A 19,089-nucleotide genomic window follows, 5' to 3' on the forward strand; every position below is an offset into this window, starting at 1 on the left:
GCGTCAAATGTATAAGCAAGTGTTGTGACACTATATGTATTTTGCAAAGTAGAATAGGGGAAAATGCAACGTCTATAGACGTTGTGTCACATTACATCAATGGAAATTAGACGTCTATATACGATCTGTCCGTCAGCGTGTCAATTTAAAATATATCGTTCAAAAGAAACTTTGTTTATTCTAATGGACTTTTGGCCCTCGGTAATGATGTAATATTTTATTCTGCATTTAAATTTTTCAAAGGTTCTCGTATTAGTTTTCTCAGGATTCGAAAAAAATGCGTTTAAAAAGCATTTCTCCAAAATTTTGCGCATGTACGTATTATACATTTTTGTAATCAGTATTTCAAACGATTTTAAATGAGGTGTCACATGATGTACTTTCCCATTACGAAATAAAATTAAAACTAATATTTCGACATGAATTTTTTTGCCTTGAAGAAAGTGAAGTATTTTGATTTTTTGAAAATTACATTCGGTTAATTCATTATTACATTTCCGAAACTACTGTAAGTTGTTAACTTATAAAAGTCTCATTTTGTAGGATTTTTTTTTTAATTTTAATGATAATAATTCACTACATATATTTATTTTTATTTCATCAACTTTATATATAGGGTGTCCCAACCCAAAAGTAGCGAAACCGTTGAATATTTCGCGAAATGAACATCGGATCGAAAAAGTAAAAAATATATGTGTTCAATAATTTTTTAAAATCTATCAAATGATACCAATCACGACCCCCTACTCAACCCCCTGGAAGTGGGATGGGGGTAGCTTTAAAATATTTAATGGAGACCCCCAGTTTTAATTGCAGATTTGTATTCCTAAGTAAGCAACTTTTATTCGGGACATTTTTTCGAATTCTGGATAGATGACGCTATAATCGGAAAAACGATTTATCGTGATACCATAGGTAATTTATAGAAATTGTTTAATATCTATAGAAACACACTCTCAAATGAAAAATCAAAAAACACAAGTTGACTATTTTTAAAAATCCTATCGAATAATCGAATGCCACCAAACACGACACAGTGTCATTCGATAGGTTTTTGAAAAATATTAAACATGTGTTTTTTAGTTTTTCATTTGGAAGTATATTTCTCGAGACAGACTATTTCTATATTATTCTATTTCTATGGAATAGAAAAAATGTCTCGAATAAAAGTTCCTTACTTTTACGTAAGGAATCCAAATCTGCAATAAAAACTGGGGGTTTCCATTACGATTTTAAATTGAGCCCCACCCCACCTCCAGGGGTTGGAGTGGGGGGTCGTATTTGGTGTCATTCGATAGATTTTTAAAAATTACTGAACAGGTATTTTTCAGTTCTTCGATCCGATTTTAATTTTAGCTAATCGCCCCCCCCCTCTTAACGATGCTGGATCCGCCGCTGGTTGTTTGGGGGTGAAGGGGATGAGCTCAAAAATCGAAACTATATCATTTTAAGAGCTCATAAATAGCTCGTAATTCTGCCGCAAGAATCGATTCAATATCCCTATTTTTAAATAGTGGGGGTGGGGGCTGAGTCAGCCCCCCCAATAAAATATTAAATTCCCGCTCAGTTTAATGAGCTCAAAATTTTTAATTTGCGGAATATGAAAGCTTATAAATAGCTCATAAATCAGCGCTATTTGTTTTTTGATTTTTGCAAGTGGGGGGGGGGGGGGGTCAGCTCAACAGGGGTGATTCAGGGGCCTGTTTCATAAAAGTGACAATTCCTGTTGGACAAGTGCCAAACAAGACTTTTGACAAGTTTGTGTTTCATAAAGTGACAAAAGTAGATTATCAGTGATAAGTAATAAGTCTTATTTTTACAAGTTTGTTTTACAACTGTAAGTAGGTTTTTGTTTCATAAAGAATAAATTAATGATGAATAACCATTTTCAATAATGAATAACCATTTTCAATTTCGTTGCAAAACGAAAATACAGCCGAACCATATTCCAGTCCAATCAGAGAGTGCTGCAAGCACCTCTACCGGTTTCGAAATGAGCTTCAATAAATTAATGAAAAGTTGTCATTTTTTCCTAGCATTTATTAGTGTAATGTGACAGGAACTTAATATCCTGTCACCGTCTTATTTTCTCTTAAAAAATGTGGTCCAGTGACAGTGAGGACGAAGTCAAAGTGTTAGTACGGCATCGACGACGAAGACGTGTATTTAGTCAAAGAGTAAATTTCAATTTTAATGCATTATGGAGTTCAATGAAAGATTTCGAATGAATTCTATAAAAATGGAGGAAATAATAACAGCAATTATTGGTCCCCGCTTAATGCATCCAACGGACAGAAATCGTGCCTTGTCTCCTTCGCAACAATTACAAATTGCCCTGCATTGGTTTGGAAATGGTGGACAATACCATGGAATAGGAGAAATGCATGGCATATTCAAAGCCACTGTTTGCAGATGTGTAAAAGCTGTAGTGATATATATTATTTCCATTGCAAGAAGTGCTATTTTTCTTAGTTCACCCCAATGTTCACTTTTCAACGTCTTTGTTAAAGTGGGACTAAATTTCCAAATCAAATATCTTTCCTTGCTCTAATCGCACGCAAGAATTCTACCTTTCCTAATTCACGAGACATGACGTTTTGACGCGAGTTTGAAGTTAAATAATTATTACACTTGTCGAAAACAATTGTCAAAAATATTTTTTGACTAGTGTCAACAATCATTTTATGAAAGAAATTTTTTAAATACTTGTCAGCCAACACTTGTAACTTGTAAACTTGTCACTTTTATGAAACAGGCCCCAGGTATAATGTAAGACTTCTAATTCTCGAAAATACATTTCAATTAAATTAAAAGGATCATTAGGTAACGCGAAACGGCTCTGAAAACAATTCCCAGGACCAAGAACTAAAAAGGGCGTTAAAAGTGTAGTTCTGACGTTAATTTAATTCATTCGAACGGGCCCTCCTCTTCCCATGGCCCGAAGATGAACTTTTCGAAGAAACGTAAATGAAATTTTACGCAGTCAAGAATTGCCAGGGTGTTAAATAACCCTAAACATTCGGAATTAATGAGAAAATATTACCACCCTAGTTTTATTGTGGCGCTTTCCAGAACGCTATAAGTTAGTCTTGTTATTTAAGGATTCGCGTGGATCTGCTTTTAATAAAACATAAAAGGAAAAGTTTTGCTCTAAATAATAAGGAAAAGCTGTTTGTGAAAAAAGCTTTTTGTATTTAAGAGTGGGAATTCGGGGTGTTTGTTCACGATTTATTTTCCAAGTTCGGCATCGGTATACCGATTCAAGTTTATTTTCATCAAAGTTGGCTCTACTTTGGTACTAAATTTTGTGCTGTATGTTTTTGATATCGTAAGTTACGTCAAGTTTTCGCTTGAGATTATACCGAAATTACAAATATTAAGTGATAGTCCAGAGAAATAAAGTTTTTGTCGGGTCACTTGACCAGCCAGGTTGCAAATGGGTTTCTTGGGTACCTACTTACCCTACTATATAACTAATACATTATAAATACAAAAATGCCATCACAGCCCAAAAATGGTAGTTTTTTCGTTTAAATCGCTACAGGTAAAAATAGGGTAATTAAATATCTTATTTAGACTATTCTTCTTTTAGTAGATGAGCAAAGGTTTAAAATGGCAGTTTATGAGTTTTGGTCCGATCATTTGTTGCTCCGGAAATTGCAAAATAAGACTAACATTTTGAAAATCAAAAACTTGCTATAACTTTTGCGAAAATGAACTTAAGACTTTGCTATTGTTTTAAAAGTAGATTCAAACAGTCCATATAATACACAAAAAAAGAATGTGTGTGTACTTTGTACGCACGTAAGAAGTTATACTTCTATTATAATATAATCTAACTACATATTATGATTTCAACGAAATCAATATATCTACTTTAAACAGTTTTTTGTTTTGTATTTAAATATTAAACTAATTTTAGAAAGAACTAAACGAATACCATAAATTAAAAAAAATAGAATATGACTTTGTCCGGATTTGAACGGGGGACCTCTCGATCCGTAGGCGAATGCTCTACCGATGAGCTACCACCGTTCAGTATACACACGATCATTTCTCGGACATAATTACAATCACGGTGACAGATAAATTAATTGAAAATAAACATTTTCATTTCCCGCACGGCGCGCGGCGTGCGAGAAAGTAAAATACCTTGTAATATGGCATTATATTATATTATAATACATGCAATAAACTAATATTTAGATATTATTTACTAATTTATTTCAAATTTATCTTATTGTGTGCATGTTTTAATGAAATTAGCGCGATAATTCGATGAAATAATATTATTTGGACATAATATTTGAAAGTCAGATGAGTAGACAATTACAATGGTTTTGAATCGTCGTCATGGAAACCAACATCGCCGCCTTAATAACCCATTATATTGAAAGTTCGGTTTTGACAACCTTGTCAAAGAATTAATTTGTGTACATATTTTCACTTCTAAATAAAAATTGATATAACTCTATTTTTTGTGGCTTTTTTCCAAACGTATGGCCCTAAAAATTATTGTTCCTAACTCATACGGAAAGTGTCCTCCCCGCACTCGACTGCTTGCCCGAACTCCGCTATCGCGTCGTTCGGGTCAACGGCAGTCTCGTGCGTGAAACTGAAAGTATCAATTTCCGCACTAGTTATAAAAATAACTATTCAGGCACAGAAACGTCACTTTTCTGCACACCAATGTCATAAATCTTATACTGCGAGAAGTTTCTTAACATAAAACTGTGCAGAAAAGTGCATTTTGAATAGGGGTTGTAGAAAAGAAAACTATTTGGAACCTGGCTGGTCAAGTGTCACAAACATGGTATATTTTTGCCTTATTTCCCTTAAGTTGTCAATGAGAGTATGTGGCCTCGAACTCCATCCTGGTGCATCAATTAACTTGATATTTTTACAGTAAGTAGAGAATATCTCAAGAAACAAAGTCTTCTTCAGTTCCACATCGATTGTCGATTGGATAGGACGTGCTAGCATACGCTCTACGCTCTGTGATATCGGTGTTTCTACATAAATTATTTAATTCTCATTATTAGATAAGTATATTATTAGTTTGTGCTAAGAGGAAGTTTGTACTGTAAGTACATTTTACTTTTCTGGATTTTGTACCCCGGACATATGTCCGGGGAAAACCATTCCTGCACCACGGCACCCCACCTGATGATAAAGTTATCCGACCAAATGTTCTTGTTGAGGATATTATTGTTCATAAAGATGTTGATATAAGTTTATGTAAAAATAATAAAAATAATTAAAAAGGGTTCAAGGCAGGTTTTGTTTATATTCGATTCAGAGTTGGACTACCATCTCCATATAGCAACTATTTCAGCATCCTTATGCATCATCAGTGAAGATTATGCAGTCACAACTCTGAAGGGAATATAAACATTCTGCCTCTTTTAAGGCAAAACATCGCGATGCAATGAACCCACCTTTTGATACGCAAATCAGCGACATCTCTCGTATTACGAGGAAAACAACGAAAAGCCCCAGATACAAAGTTTACTACTTTTTAAACAATTAGAATAACTGAAATAAAAATATAATAAACAATATTTTAAATCTAAGACTTTTCGTTAATAAACTGCTTTCGGGCTGCATCCCATATCTCCGGATTTTACAATATATAATCACGTAGAGACGACGAAAATAGGAAAAAGCAAATAGAGGACACTTAGGCCACGCATTTACCTTCTCTTCGTCTAGGAAAAGGACCGAAAGACAGTTTCTAAATACTCAAAAACTGAGTAAAATGAAAAAGATTAAAAAGGGTTCAAGGCAGGTTTTGTTTATATTCGATTCAGAGTTGGACTACCATCTCCATATAGCAACTATTTCAGCATCCTTATGAATCATCAGTGAAGATTATGCAGTCACAACTCTGAAGGGAATATAAACATTCTGCCTCTTTTAAGGCAAAACATCGCGATGCAATGAACCCACCTTTTGAGACGCAAATCAGCGACATCTCTCGTATTACGAGGAAAACAACGAAAAGCCCCAGATACAAAGTTTACTACTTTTTAAACAATTAGAATAATTGAAATAAAAATATAATAAACAATATTTTAAATCTAAGACTTTTCGTTAATAAACTGCTTTCTGGCTGCATCCCATATCTCCGGATTTTACAATATATAATCACGTAGAGACGACGAAAATAGGAGAAAGCAAATAGAGGACACTTAGGCCACGCATTTACCTTCTCTTCGTCTAGGAAAAGGACCGAAGACAGTTTCTAAATACTCAAAAACTGAGTAAAATGAAAAAGATTAAAAAGGGTTCAAGGCAGGTTTTGTTTATATTCGATTCAGAGTTGGACTACCATCTCCATATAGCAACTATTTCAGCATCCTTATGCATCATCAGTGAAGATTATGCAGTCACAACTCTGAAGGGAATATAAACATTCTGCCTCTTTTAAGGCAAAACATCGCGATGCAATGAACCCACCTTTTGAGACGCAAATCAGCGACATCTCTCGTATTACGAGGAAAACAACGAAAAGCCCCAGATACAAAGTTTACTACTTTTTAAACAATTAGAATAATTGAAATAAAAATATAATAAACAATATTTTAAATCTAAGACTTTTCGTTAATAAACTGCTTTCTGGCTGCATCCCATATCTCCGGATTTTACAATATATAATCACGTAGAGACGACGAAAATAGGGGAAAGCAAATAGAGGACACTTAGGAGGGTTCATTGCATCGCGATGTTTTGCCTTAAAAGAGGCAGAATGTTTATATTCCCTTCAGAGTTGTGACTGCATAATCTTCACTGATGATGCATAAGGATGCTGAAATAGTTGCTATATGGAGATGGTAGTCCAACTCTGAATCGAATATAAACAAAACCTGCCTTGAACCCTTTTTAATCTTTTTCATTTTACTCAGTTTTTGAGTATTTAGAAACTGTCTTTCGGTCCTTTTCCTAGACGAAGAGAAGGTAAATGCGTGGCCTAAGTGTCCTCTATTTGCTTTCTCCTATTTTCGTCGTCTCTACGTGATTATATATTGTAAAATCCGGAGATATGGGATGCAGCCAGAAAGCAGTTTATTAACGAAAAGTCTTAGATTTAAAATATTGTTTATTATATTTTTATTTCAATTATTCTAATTGTTTAAAAAGTAGTAAACTTTGTATCTGGGGCTTTTCGTTGTTTTCCTCGTAATAAAAATAATCATCAAATCAATAAAATATCTGCTAACGATACACTCAACAAAAACTCGGAATCAGACAAAAACTCGTACGATAAACAACGTCTTATAAACCAACTTTCAAATAGACTTAAACCTAATAATCCAGAACCGTATCATGTTTTTGTTCAAAGTGTACAATTTAATATTAGAAATTTGCATCCAATAAAATTGGGTGAAAAATTGATGACTTTAAAAGAATATGATAATAATATGATTGAAATTAGTACGGTTGGTCAGAATCGCATAAAAATTGAATTAAATTCGAGCAGTATTGCCAATAAATTGATTGAAGATCCATTCTTTCAACAAAATAATTTACTTGCTTATATTCCCGGCCATCTTATAGAAAAACTTGGGTTAGTCAGGTCAGTTGATACTTCTTATAGTGAGGAGGCTCCCCTACAAATTATTAATTCTAATGTACCTGTTAAAAAAATAAAACGCATGACTAGAGTTGTTAAAAAAGATAACAATATCGAACGGGTTCCCCGTCAAATGATCATCGTTTCGTTTGAAGGAAAAATGATTCCCAATTTATTTATATTAATAAAGTTAGATGCCCTGTAGAAACTTATATTAACCCAGTTATGCAATGTTTCCGATGTCTTCGATTTGGCCATTCTGGCTCGCAGTGTAGGGGAAAGTAAAGATGCAGGAATTGTGGGTCAGAAAATGAATCTGTGTGCGAATCATGCAATATTTTTTGTGTTTATTGCAAAAATAATAGTCATAATTCTACTTCTAGGGAATGTCCAGAATATAAAAAGCAAACTAGAATCAAGGAAGCAATGTCTAATTTGAATATAACTTTTAAAGAAGCTGAAAAAATTATTAACAATCCAGCCTATTCCAGCCTCATAAATAAAAATAAATTTGCTCAATTAATTGATTCAGCTATAGAATTTCCATCGCTTAAATCTTCCGCAGCACAATATTCTCCACGTAACAAATCTTCTAGATCTAACCTTTCGTCAACCCATGATCAACCATCTTCCCCTAAACCCTTGCTAAAAAAAAAAAGAAAAACTAGTGATTCTTCTCCCAATTTCCCGCCAATTAGACGTGAATATAATACTAGCTTTTGCGCAGGACCAGTTTTCCAATTTGGAAAAGAGCCGGAAAATGATTTTGTAACACTTAAACATCAATTAATTACGATGTTGACAAGTTTTTTCCAACAATTTTCACAAAATCCATCATCAAGTAGTACTTTAAATTTTAAAGATATGGAGTTTGAAAATAAAATTAAAAATATTGTTGATAATATATTTAAAACCTAATACAAAAACAACTGTAAATATGTCCTTTAAACAAAATTTAAAGATTATTCAATGGAACGCTAGATCTCTTAAAGCTAACAAAAACTCTTTACACCAAATTTTATTAGAGGAAAAGTTTGATATTGCAATAATTTCTGAAAGATGGCATAAACCCACTGATAACAGTTTAATAACTTTAACGTCATTGCAGTTAATAGAGATAAAGGTTTTGGAGGAGTTGCGATTTTCATTTCTCATAAAATTATATACGAAGCCATTCAATTTAATTATAATTTTAATCCAAAAATTGAAGTTTGTGGAGTCAATATCACTCTTGGTAGCAACAAACGAAGTATAGTAAGCGTATATAAGCCATCCGATGTTAGAGTGAAATCCCAAGACTTCATAAACTTATTTAGTCAAATAAAATATGACTGCATAGTAGGAGGTGACTTTAATTCCCATCACGGCATGTGGGGATCGCCTGCTGGCTCTCATGATGGCAGAATTTTGGTGGACGCTTTAGATCATTTTTCAAACTTGATTGTCATAAACAACGGATCTGCCACAAGGATTTCCCCGCCTGGCCAGTTTAAATCTGCTGTAGATCTCACAATTATTTTATCTAAGATATATGTCCTACACTTGGTTGGTCTATCAGTCAGGACACGTACGGATCAGACTATTATCTAATTGTTATTACGCTCAATAACTATTATAACAATGACACAATCACGTCCCCATTATCTAGATGGTCTATGAATAATGCCAATTGGTCCGTATATACAGCTGAAATAGAGAAATCATTTTCCACGCCACCAAACTGTAGTGATACCAACGATACTTATTTGTATATTTTTAATAGAACAGACTACCAACGCTGCGAACAAAGCTTGAAAAATTATAAAATCATGCTCAAATATACCATTACAATCACCTAGATGGTGGGACAAGGAGTGCTCTGAGATATCGTATAAAAGAAAAATTGCATGTAAAACATACAAAAAAAATATGTGTCTGAAAAATTTTGTTGAAATCAAAAACTAAATGCTCAATGTAAACGTACCTTTAAACAAAAATGTAAAAACAGTTGGGCCAACTTCTGTCTTAATCTAAATCGACAAACTAATCCAACTGAAATACGGGATAGAATTAAGAAAATAAAAAAAAAATTGTATGTGCACGACGAAGCTATTGTTGAAGAATTGTTTCATAAAATAGCTCCTTCCTATGTTCCGTCACTAATATATCTCACGGAAGATGAATTTAAATCACATTTTTTGTTATCTCCCATTAGTCTCCATGAACTAATTGCTAATATCAAATGTTCTAAAAGATCCTCTCCTGGGATTGATGGTATCAATTATCTTATGATATCTTACTTGCCTACAATAGCCCTTCAGTTTCTCTGTGATGTTTTTAACAATATTTTAATTAAAGGGGATAACTGTGATTCATTGAAGCAGTGTCTTGTAATACCTATTCCAAAAGCTAATGATCCTAATGCCCTAAGACTCATATCTCTAATGTCATGTATATTGAAAGCGGGTCTAGGACGTTTCATCGCCGCCGGTTCATCGCCGCCGTTTCGATGCCGCCAGTTAATCGCCGGCCGATTCATCGCCGGCCGGTTCATCGCCAGTCAGTTAATCGTTAACTGATATATTTCCGAATTTTCTACCAATTTTCGACAGTTACATTTATTATTTATTTTTAGTATTAATTAGGAATTCTAGGAGACGCGAGATATGACCATTCCCGTTGCCATACTTAATATTTTAATATACTTTTAAACTTTTATAATATAAAATTTAATTTAACACTACAAATTTAATATTATTTAGTATCAAATTTAGGGGAAGTAAAAATAGAACAGTAAATTAATATAATAATATTTTTTATCTTTTTATTTGTCATAAGTTTTGAACTGAATTTAACGTCGTGTCGTGTCATCTCCCATAGTACAAAATCAACTGACTAACTGGCGATGAAACGGCTGGCGATGAAACGGACGGCGATGAAACGGACTGCGATGAAATGGACTGGCGATGAACCGGCGGCATCGAAACGGCGGCGATGAAACGTCCCATTCCTTGAAAACATATGAACGAGTCATGAAAAACAGATTGGAATGGTGGATGGAAAGTAACAATCTCTACCGAGACGGCTAGCTTGGGTTTCGTAGAGGAAAAGGCACTATGGATTGCATTTCACACTTAGCAACCGATATCCAGTTAACTTACTCTAAAAACCAATATATTGCTGCTTTATTTGTGGATATTTCTGGTGCATATGATAATGTTATTCTCGACCTGCTGTTTGAGCAACTTGTTAAACTAGGAGTGCCGAGTAAATGCGCTTATGTCCTAGTCAATCTATTTACAAATAGACAAGTCCATATGCGGCTAAATAATTCATTGATCGGCCCAAGGATAGTTAACAAAGGTTTACCCCAGGGCTCAGTTCTTGGTCCTTTGCTCTTTAACTTGTATTCTTTAAATTTACATACTATGGGAATGGAGTGTAACATCTTACAATTTGCTGATGACTTCTGTATCTATGTTGAGAAAAATACTTTTCAGCAATGTGTTAATGACCTTAAAGTAAATATATGTTTTACTGTAAAAAGTAATTTGATGACCATGGACTTGATATCTCACCTAAGAAGTCAGGTGTGGTATTTTTTTCGAGACACAGGTTACCAAAAATTAGTAATTTAGAACTATCACAGCTGGAGATCCCTGTATATAATAGTTTTACATACCTAGGTGTTACCTTGGATTCTAAATTAACCTGGAATGAGTATATTAATAACTGCATTAACAAATGTGAAAAAAGTCTTAATATTCTTAAGGCCGTTAATCGATACGATTGGGGTGCAGACCCGCAAATAAACATATTATTTTACAGTGCATATACCAGATCAATTTTGAATTATGGAAGTTTTCTTTATGGATCTACGACAAAATCTCGTTTGATTAAACTGGATCGAATTCAATTCAAAGCCTTAATAAGGTTATTCCTAGGAGCCCTCAAATCTACTCCTACACCAGCTCTTCTGGCAGAATGTAACGAGCCTCCATTACATTTGAGACGCCTATTGTTGGCAGAAAAATTTATTCTTAAATGCGAGTTTAATAAACAAAACAGCTTGTTACAAAACATATCTTGCCTCTCTGTTGAAAATCTAACAAACAAATGGTGGGCAAATAAAAACTCTCCGACCCTATCTATTGCTTTTCCCAACCTATCACATTATTCATTTAATGGAGAAGGGATTCCATTTTTTTGCTCTAATTTTGACATACTGTATGAATATAAACATATTGTAATAATTCCTTCACATAGTTCAGTTGTTCACGAAAATTTAGTAGTACAGGATAAGCTTCAGTTTAACCACCCTTGTAAAATTTATACCGATGGCTCAAAATCGTCTGCTGGTGTGGGCTGTGCCTTTTATATAGAAAATACTCAGGATCATTTTCAGTATAAATTAAAATCAGATTGCTCAATATTCACAGCTGAACTGGTAGCCATTGTCAAAGCATTGGATTTAATAGTTAATACCACATTAAATTTCGAAAGGTATATAATTCTGTCCGACTCACAATCCGTCCTCCTCGCATTAAGACACTTCTCTAAACACATATATACCAACAGACTAATTGTAGATGCACTTGACAAGATTAGGCTCCTAAGTTTGCTAAGAAGAATTGTTTGCTTTGTGTGGGTAAAAGGTCACTCTAATATTTCAGGCAATGAGAAAGTAGACCATTTTGCTAAAGACGCCACTTTAGTGGGCCTAGAATACAATGAGTTGCCCAAATGGGATATAGTTTCAGCTAGGAAGAAACACGTTAGACTTAGTTGGGAAATTGAGTGGCAATCCTTTACTAACAGTAGCAAGAATACATATTGCAATATATATATATATCCAACTCTTCCGTCTTCTATCCTAAACGAGAGAAGTCCCATCTCTCGAAATATTTACACCATGTACGTTAGATGCCTTTTTTTGAACATGCTACAGTAAACTCATACCTGTATAAAATAAAACTATCAGAAACAGATACATGTGAATGTGACGGCAGTTTTGATGACCTTAACCACTGGATGTTCCAGTGTCGGTATAATCAAGAAGCAATAAAATATTTATTTGAAGCCATCTCCCAACAAAAAATCATATTGCCATTGAACGTCGCTTCTCTCCTATATTTAAGCAGTCGTAACCCAACCATTAGATCAACTTTATGGGAATTTTTCAAACGGACCAAACGGAAAATTTAAACCTCCTCTTCAAACAGTGTTGCGTGAATGTGAAATGTTAGGGCCGTAGTTGTATTTTCCTACTGTTTTTCCTTTTATGTTATTTACTTTTAACCGTTGCCTGTATTGTCTGTTTAAAAAAAAGTCGCTATGACGGGCACCTTAGCGTGAAGCGTGTGTCCATGTTATTCCTTGTTGTACAATCTTCAATAGTGTTTCCAATGGGAAGGTTAGGAAATCGAGTGAATGTGCGTAATGGAAATTGACCGGCATAAACTATATATTGTTTTTATTATTTTACTGTATATATATATATGTGTATATATTATTATAAAATGTAATTTTTTTACTTATTAATAAATTGTCTGGCTAAATAGGTCTTGAACCTAAGGCCAAAAAACAAAAAAAAGTCTTCTCCTACTTCTTCAGGTGCCATCTCCGCTATGGAGGTTGGCAATCATCATTGATATTTTAATTTTTGAGGCAATAGCTCTAAATAGTTGTTTTAGCACCGTTAAGCAGTTAAATAATTTTCAGCTTGGTATTAGTCAACTTTTTTTTGGTACGCGGGATCCAAGCCTATATGTGTTATTACAAAAATAAAAATGTATTCTACTTACTTGGCATTTCACAAATAAACGAAGCAACTTCAGGTCCTCCACACGTTAACGATTTCCACAAAAAGTCCTTTGCAGGATCCATGGCTACACATAGAGAATTTTTTGAGATGGGGATGGATTCCTGCCAGTGACCTTCACCTGATAAGGGTTGTAAACTATTCCTGGAAGAACGACCAATAAAATTAAAACGGTAGGTATTAAAGAATTTATAATAGCATCTTATATAAAACATGTTCTTTTCTTGAACAAGAGAAGGATAAGAAATAATAATATTAAAGCGAAATATTAGAATGTAACTAAAAAATACAGGGTGAGGCAGATAATGGGCCAATTAGAAAGACCTCGAGTACTAAAGGTAACAGAATCATGAAAATTTGAATTAAGGGCTTTTGAAGAATGAACTATTTAATGAAAATATTTTCATCTATTTGCTACATCCGGTTATACCGGAAGTTGCTCATAACTTCGTTTTTGTAATGGGATATATTTTCAGATTTTTGGATTTTCCTCGATGTCTTCTTTCTTAAAATATGAGGTTTTGTAATATTATACAGGATAGCTTAAAAGATAATTACGACTTTTTTACCAATTGTAGCAACATTCGCGGCCTGTAGAATTGTACTGATTTGATATCAAAAACTCTATTTATGTTCAAATTATTAATATAGCGAAATGTTTAATTTTAGTATACAGGATTGGTCGAAACTCGGAATGAGTATTGTTACGACAGTTCCGTAGATTTATTCTACATAGAAAAAGTCCCTTGACGTGAAAAAAGAAGTAGTCGCGTACGAGAATGTTTTAGATCTCATGGAATAACCCAGAAATGTCTGGTGACGTTTAGAACGTCAGAAAATCTATATAAATATATTAGACGAGCGGATATACTGACTACGGTGTGGTGAATGGCTAATTTTGGTCTTACTTTATATTTTTGATGGTACTGAAAACGAAAATGAAGTTTATTTTGAATTGTAAGTGGGGAAACATTGTCAAAATCGCAATTATACCCTAAAAATAATAAAAAATTAAATTACATTTTTTTGCGTTTAACTCGCTACAACTCTGTTCCATTGTAATACTTTTTTCTGAAATTTTTATAATATATATTCAAACTGACATTTCTGAAGATAGTGGGACCTGTCCCATTATACAAAGGTTTAAAAGGTTTTAACCTCTGTATTTTTGGGTGGCTCAGCATTTCAAGCCAGTAAATATAACCAAACTTTGTTTTTTACCTGGGTCAACATTTTTTTTAACTTATAGTTATGCTCATTTTAGATAGCGAAAACGTTGTGTGATATTTGTAGCCCTTTTAAGGGTTTTTAAATAAATATACCTTTTATAAAGAAACATTTTTTATTAAATTTTCATATATTGAAAATCATTTGAACATAAATAGAATTTTTGATGTCAAATCATTACAATTCTACAGGGTGTGAATGTTACAAAATTAATAAAAAAACGTAATTATCTTTTAAACTACCCTGTATAATATTAAAACACCTCATATTTTAAGAAAGAAGACATCGAGGAGTATCCAAAAATGTGAAAATATACAGGGTATCCCTTTTAAAAAATCGAAGTTATAAGCAACTTCCGGTATAACCGGAAGTAGCAAATAGGTGAAAATATTTTTATTAAAGAGTTTATTCTTCAAAGCCTTTTGTTGTTCTGAAGCTATTTCCTTATGGCAATTTTATTATTAATTATTTTGATTGGGAAATAAGCCACAATTAAATTGAAAAACTAATTTTATTAACGTTTCGACGCCCTAATCGGATCTCGTTTTCAAAATACAAAATATAACTGACATTATAATATTTTGTATTTTGACGACGACATCCGATTTTGGCGTCGAAAAGTTTATAAAATTAGTTTTTCAATTTAATTGTGGCTTATTTCCCAATCAAAATAGTTAATCAAAACCCCTTAATTCCAGTTTTCATGATTCTGTTATCTTTAGTTCTCGAGATATCTCTAATTGGCCCTTTATCTGCCTCACCCTATATACTCTAGGTCTGCGTGGTAACAGAGACTATGAATAAGAAAACTTTTCTAAAATCCATTTGACTTAACAAGAACAACTTTTTTAACTAAAAATACTTACGTCCACATGAAGTTTGGTTTCTCAGCATTTTTCGAAAGTCCAATCCATACATTGTCTGTAATATCCAGTTCTTTAAGGTATGCTCGTATGGCGTCATACTGTGAACTGCTGTCGGCTGAAATAAAATATAAATGTAAATATTACAAATATTACTTATAATACAAATAATATAGTGTCTAATTTTGTATTGTAATTTAACATAAATCAACAACACGAAAGTTACGGATATTTGATTATATGAAAGTGTGCCAGAAAAACAGTGCGAAAAAGTAAATCCCATTTAAAAGACATTGTTACTTCACGCGCGCTTTAAACCCTTCTACAAAAGTATATTGTATACAACAAGTGAGAAAAAAGACATACTTCTCACGAGCGCAGAAGTTTGTTGACTACACATTGATTTAACACAATTAAGTTTGAAACATCTGAATAGTTCTGCTTCCCTTCCCCTTCCCTTAATAACAAATATTTTTCTATCAAACATACACTAACCATATCAAAATATCGTGCATGGTCCTTTTCATGGGCATTTTTCAGTGCGTCACAAATGATAGAAAAAAAAGGCAAGTCCGTGATATTATACATTTATAACATTTATTCTAACATGACATTTTAGTTAAATCTGACAGTTGTCACATTTTATTTGCAATTTGGCATAAAAACAAATCAATTGTGTTTATTGCATTTATAAAATGGTATTTTCTTGATTAGTATAGTCTTATAAACTGTACAGATTATATTCGTAGATATATTATATAATTCGTAAATAATTTTTTTTCGATTATAGCACGATCTATCGACAACTAGAGTAAATGTTATAAATATCTGTAATCACAGACGTGCATTTTTTCTGTCACATACAATTTAATGCGTTAGAAAGAAATCGAAAAACTGTGACCCACTGAAAGATGCCTATGAGAAAAAGAATACGCAAAAAAACAGTCACAGTGCACGCTAAATAGTGACGTCACTGATTCGATGACGTTTAACTAGCGTGTACCTAACTTTTATATTTGCGTACACGTTAGCGTGTACCTAGACACAGCGTTTTACCTACTTCAATCGTAAGTTTTTATAACTATGGTATACAGCAAATTACAGGTATTTCCCTTTTAATAATAATGGAAAGTTGTGACACAAACAATGTTTCCTTATTCGAATAAACTTAATATCACCTTAGGAAAAATCGATGTCCATTCAATTGAAAACCGCCCTCACACAATACCACCACCGGCACTGCTAGATTTTGCTTTAGAAGCGTTGTTGGCTTTATATATCTCGTATATTCGACACAGAATTCAATGAACGAACCAAAAGTCGTTTAGAGTGCTACTCGAGTTTTAATTAAAAAATTTAGTCTATTATTCGCGACTTTGTTTTTATTCCACTCCGGTGCTTGAGCTCACTTCAACTGCAAAGCGGTGGTCTGCCCCATATTTCCAATTCCTGAAAACAATGGAACTTACAAGGCGCCCACTGTTACGAGGAAATATAAAAATATTGAAGTTTCAGTTGCATTTTATAATTATGTAAGTATACTCAGTGACATTAGAAGTGTTACATCCAGAATAGTATGGTATAGTTAGACCCAAACCCAGACATCCAAAGTGAAAGTTATCCTCCAACACCAAATTGTTCTATATGGTCCACATAATGTTCAGAAAAAAGTCACACCATTTTGAGCGTCGGGTTTGGGGAGGAGAGGGGGGAGAAATCTGCAAATTCGTAGTTTTTTAGGTTTTTCGTCAATATTTCTAAAACTAAGCGGTTTAGCATGAACAACCTTCTACACAAAATTGTTCTACATTAAATTTGAAATAGAAAAGGCCCTATGCATAACCCTTCTAAAATGAACGGTTCCAAAGTTACGGAGGTAGTATAGTATAATTGGTTCAAAAAAAGGCCTAACCCAGACATCCAAAGTAAAAGTTTTCCTTCAACACCAAATTGTTCTATATGGTCCACATATTGTTCAGTAAAAAGTTACACCATTTTGAGCGTCCGGTTTGGGGGGGAGATGGGGGAGAAGTCGGTAAATTAGTAGTTTTTTTACGTTTTTCGTCAATATTTCTAACACTATGCTTTAGCGTAAGGAATGTTCTATAGAAAAATATTCTACATAAAATTTAAAACAAAAAAAGGTTGTATACATAATTGTTATAAAATCAACGGTTCCAGAGTTATGGAGGGTGAAAAGTGGAGGTTTTCGATACTTTTTATATTTACCGATTTCTCCCCCCTCTCCCCCCAAACCCGACGCTCAAAATGGTGTGACTTTTTTCTGAACATTATGTGGACCATATAGAACAATTTGGTGTTAGAGGATAACTTTCACTTTGGATGTCTGGGTTTTTGGTATAGTTATATCATAAATATTGCCCAAAAAATATAAAAAGTATCGAAAACCTCGACTTTTCACCCTGCGTAACTCTGGAACCGTTGATTTTGTAACAATTATGTATAGAACATTTTCTGTTTAAAATTTCATGTAGAACATTTTTGTATATAACATTGTTTACGCTAAAGTATAGTTTTAGAAATATTGACGAAAAACGTAAAAAAACTACTAATTTACCGGCTTCTCTCCCATCTCCCTCCCAAACCGGACGCTCAAAATGCTGTAACTTGAATGGTGTACTGAACAATATGTGGACCATATAGAACATTTTGGTGTTGGAGGAAAACTTTTACTTTGGAGGTTTGGGTTAGACCTTTTTTTGGACCAGTTATACTATACTACCTCCATAACTTTGGAACCATTCATTTTAGAAAGATTATGCATAGAGTCTTTTTTATTTCAAATTTAATGTAGAACAATTTTGTATAAAGGGTTGTTCATGCTAAACCGCATAGTTTTAGAAATATTGGGGAAAAACTTAAAAAACTACGAATTTAATGATTTCTCCCCCCTCTCCCTCCCAAACCCGACGCTCAAAATGGTGTGACTTTTTTCTGGACATTGTGTGGACCATATAGAACAATTTGGTGTTGAAGGATAACTTTCACTTTGGATGTCTGGGTTATGCCATCTTTTGGATCAACGATACTATACTAGAAGGAATCATTTCTGGAACTTAATTTTTTGGCAAAATGGCACATTTTCACCAAGAATGAAACGATAACATTGGCAAGACTTTTTATTGAAATTTAATCAAAAACATTAATAATTTGTTTGGCGACCCCGTAGCTGAATACACTCCTGTACACGTCTGATGATGAAAATGAGATGATTGATGTCTGCATGTGGCACCTCGTTCCAAGTAACTTGAATTTCATGGATTAACTGTGCCAGAGTCTGTAGAGGATAGTGCAAAGTGGACAGTCTCCTCCCCATCACATACCACACTTGTTCGATAGGTTTTAAACCCAGTGAACGGGGTAGCCACGGCAAAAAAATTAAAGCCAGCTTCTTGGAGAAAGTCCATAGTTCAACGAGCAATATGAGGACGCGCTTTATCTTCCTGAAAAAGGGTGTTTCGACGGCCGTCTAGATAGGGCAGTAAAGTGGTTTGTAAGATGTCATCAACATAACGCGCGTTTGTCATACTGTCTCATATCATGTCAAACATATCCTTCCATAATTACGTTAGGCTTTACAAGAAAATTTACCATAAAGCCATAAA

At 33.7% G+C, this 19,089-nt stretch overlaps 1 protein-coding gene across 1 annotated transcript in view; it reads right to left on the minus strand.

Moving 5' to 3' along the window:
- LOC126882125 (uncharacterized) overlaps positions 1–19,089 on the minus strand; it is a 994,490-nt gene that overhangs the window by 234,133 nt on the left and 741,268 nt on the right. The window contains exons 3-4 of the mRNA XM_050646970.1: positions 15,467–15,581; positions 13,357–13,517 (exon numbers count right to left, since the gene is read on the minus strand). Of these exons, the coding sequence (XP_050502927.1) occupies positions 13,357–13,517; positions 15,467–15,581 (276 nt within the window). The remainder of the gene's footprint in view (positions 1–13,356; positions 13,518–15,466; positions 15,582–19,089) is intronic.

This window comes from Diabrotica virgifera, chromosome 3, assembly GCF_917563875.1.
Source record: "Diabrotica virgifera virgifera chromosome 3, PGI_DIABVI_V3a".
Classification (NCBI taxonomy): domain Eukaryota; kingdom Metazoa; phylum Arthropoda; class Insecta; order Coleoptera; family Chrysomelidae; genus Diabrotica; species Diabrotica virgifera.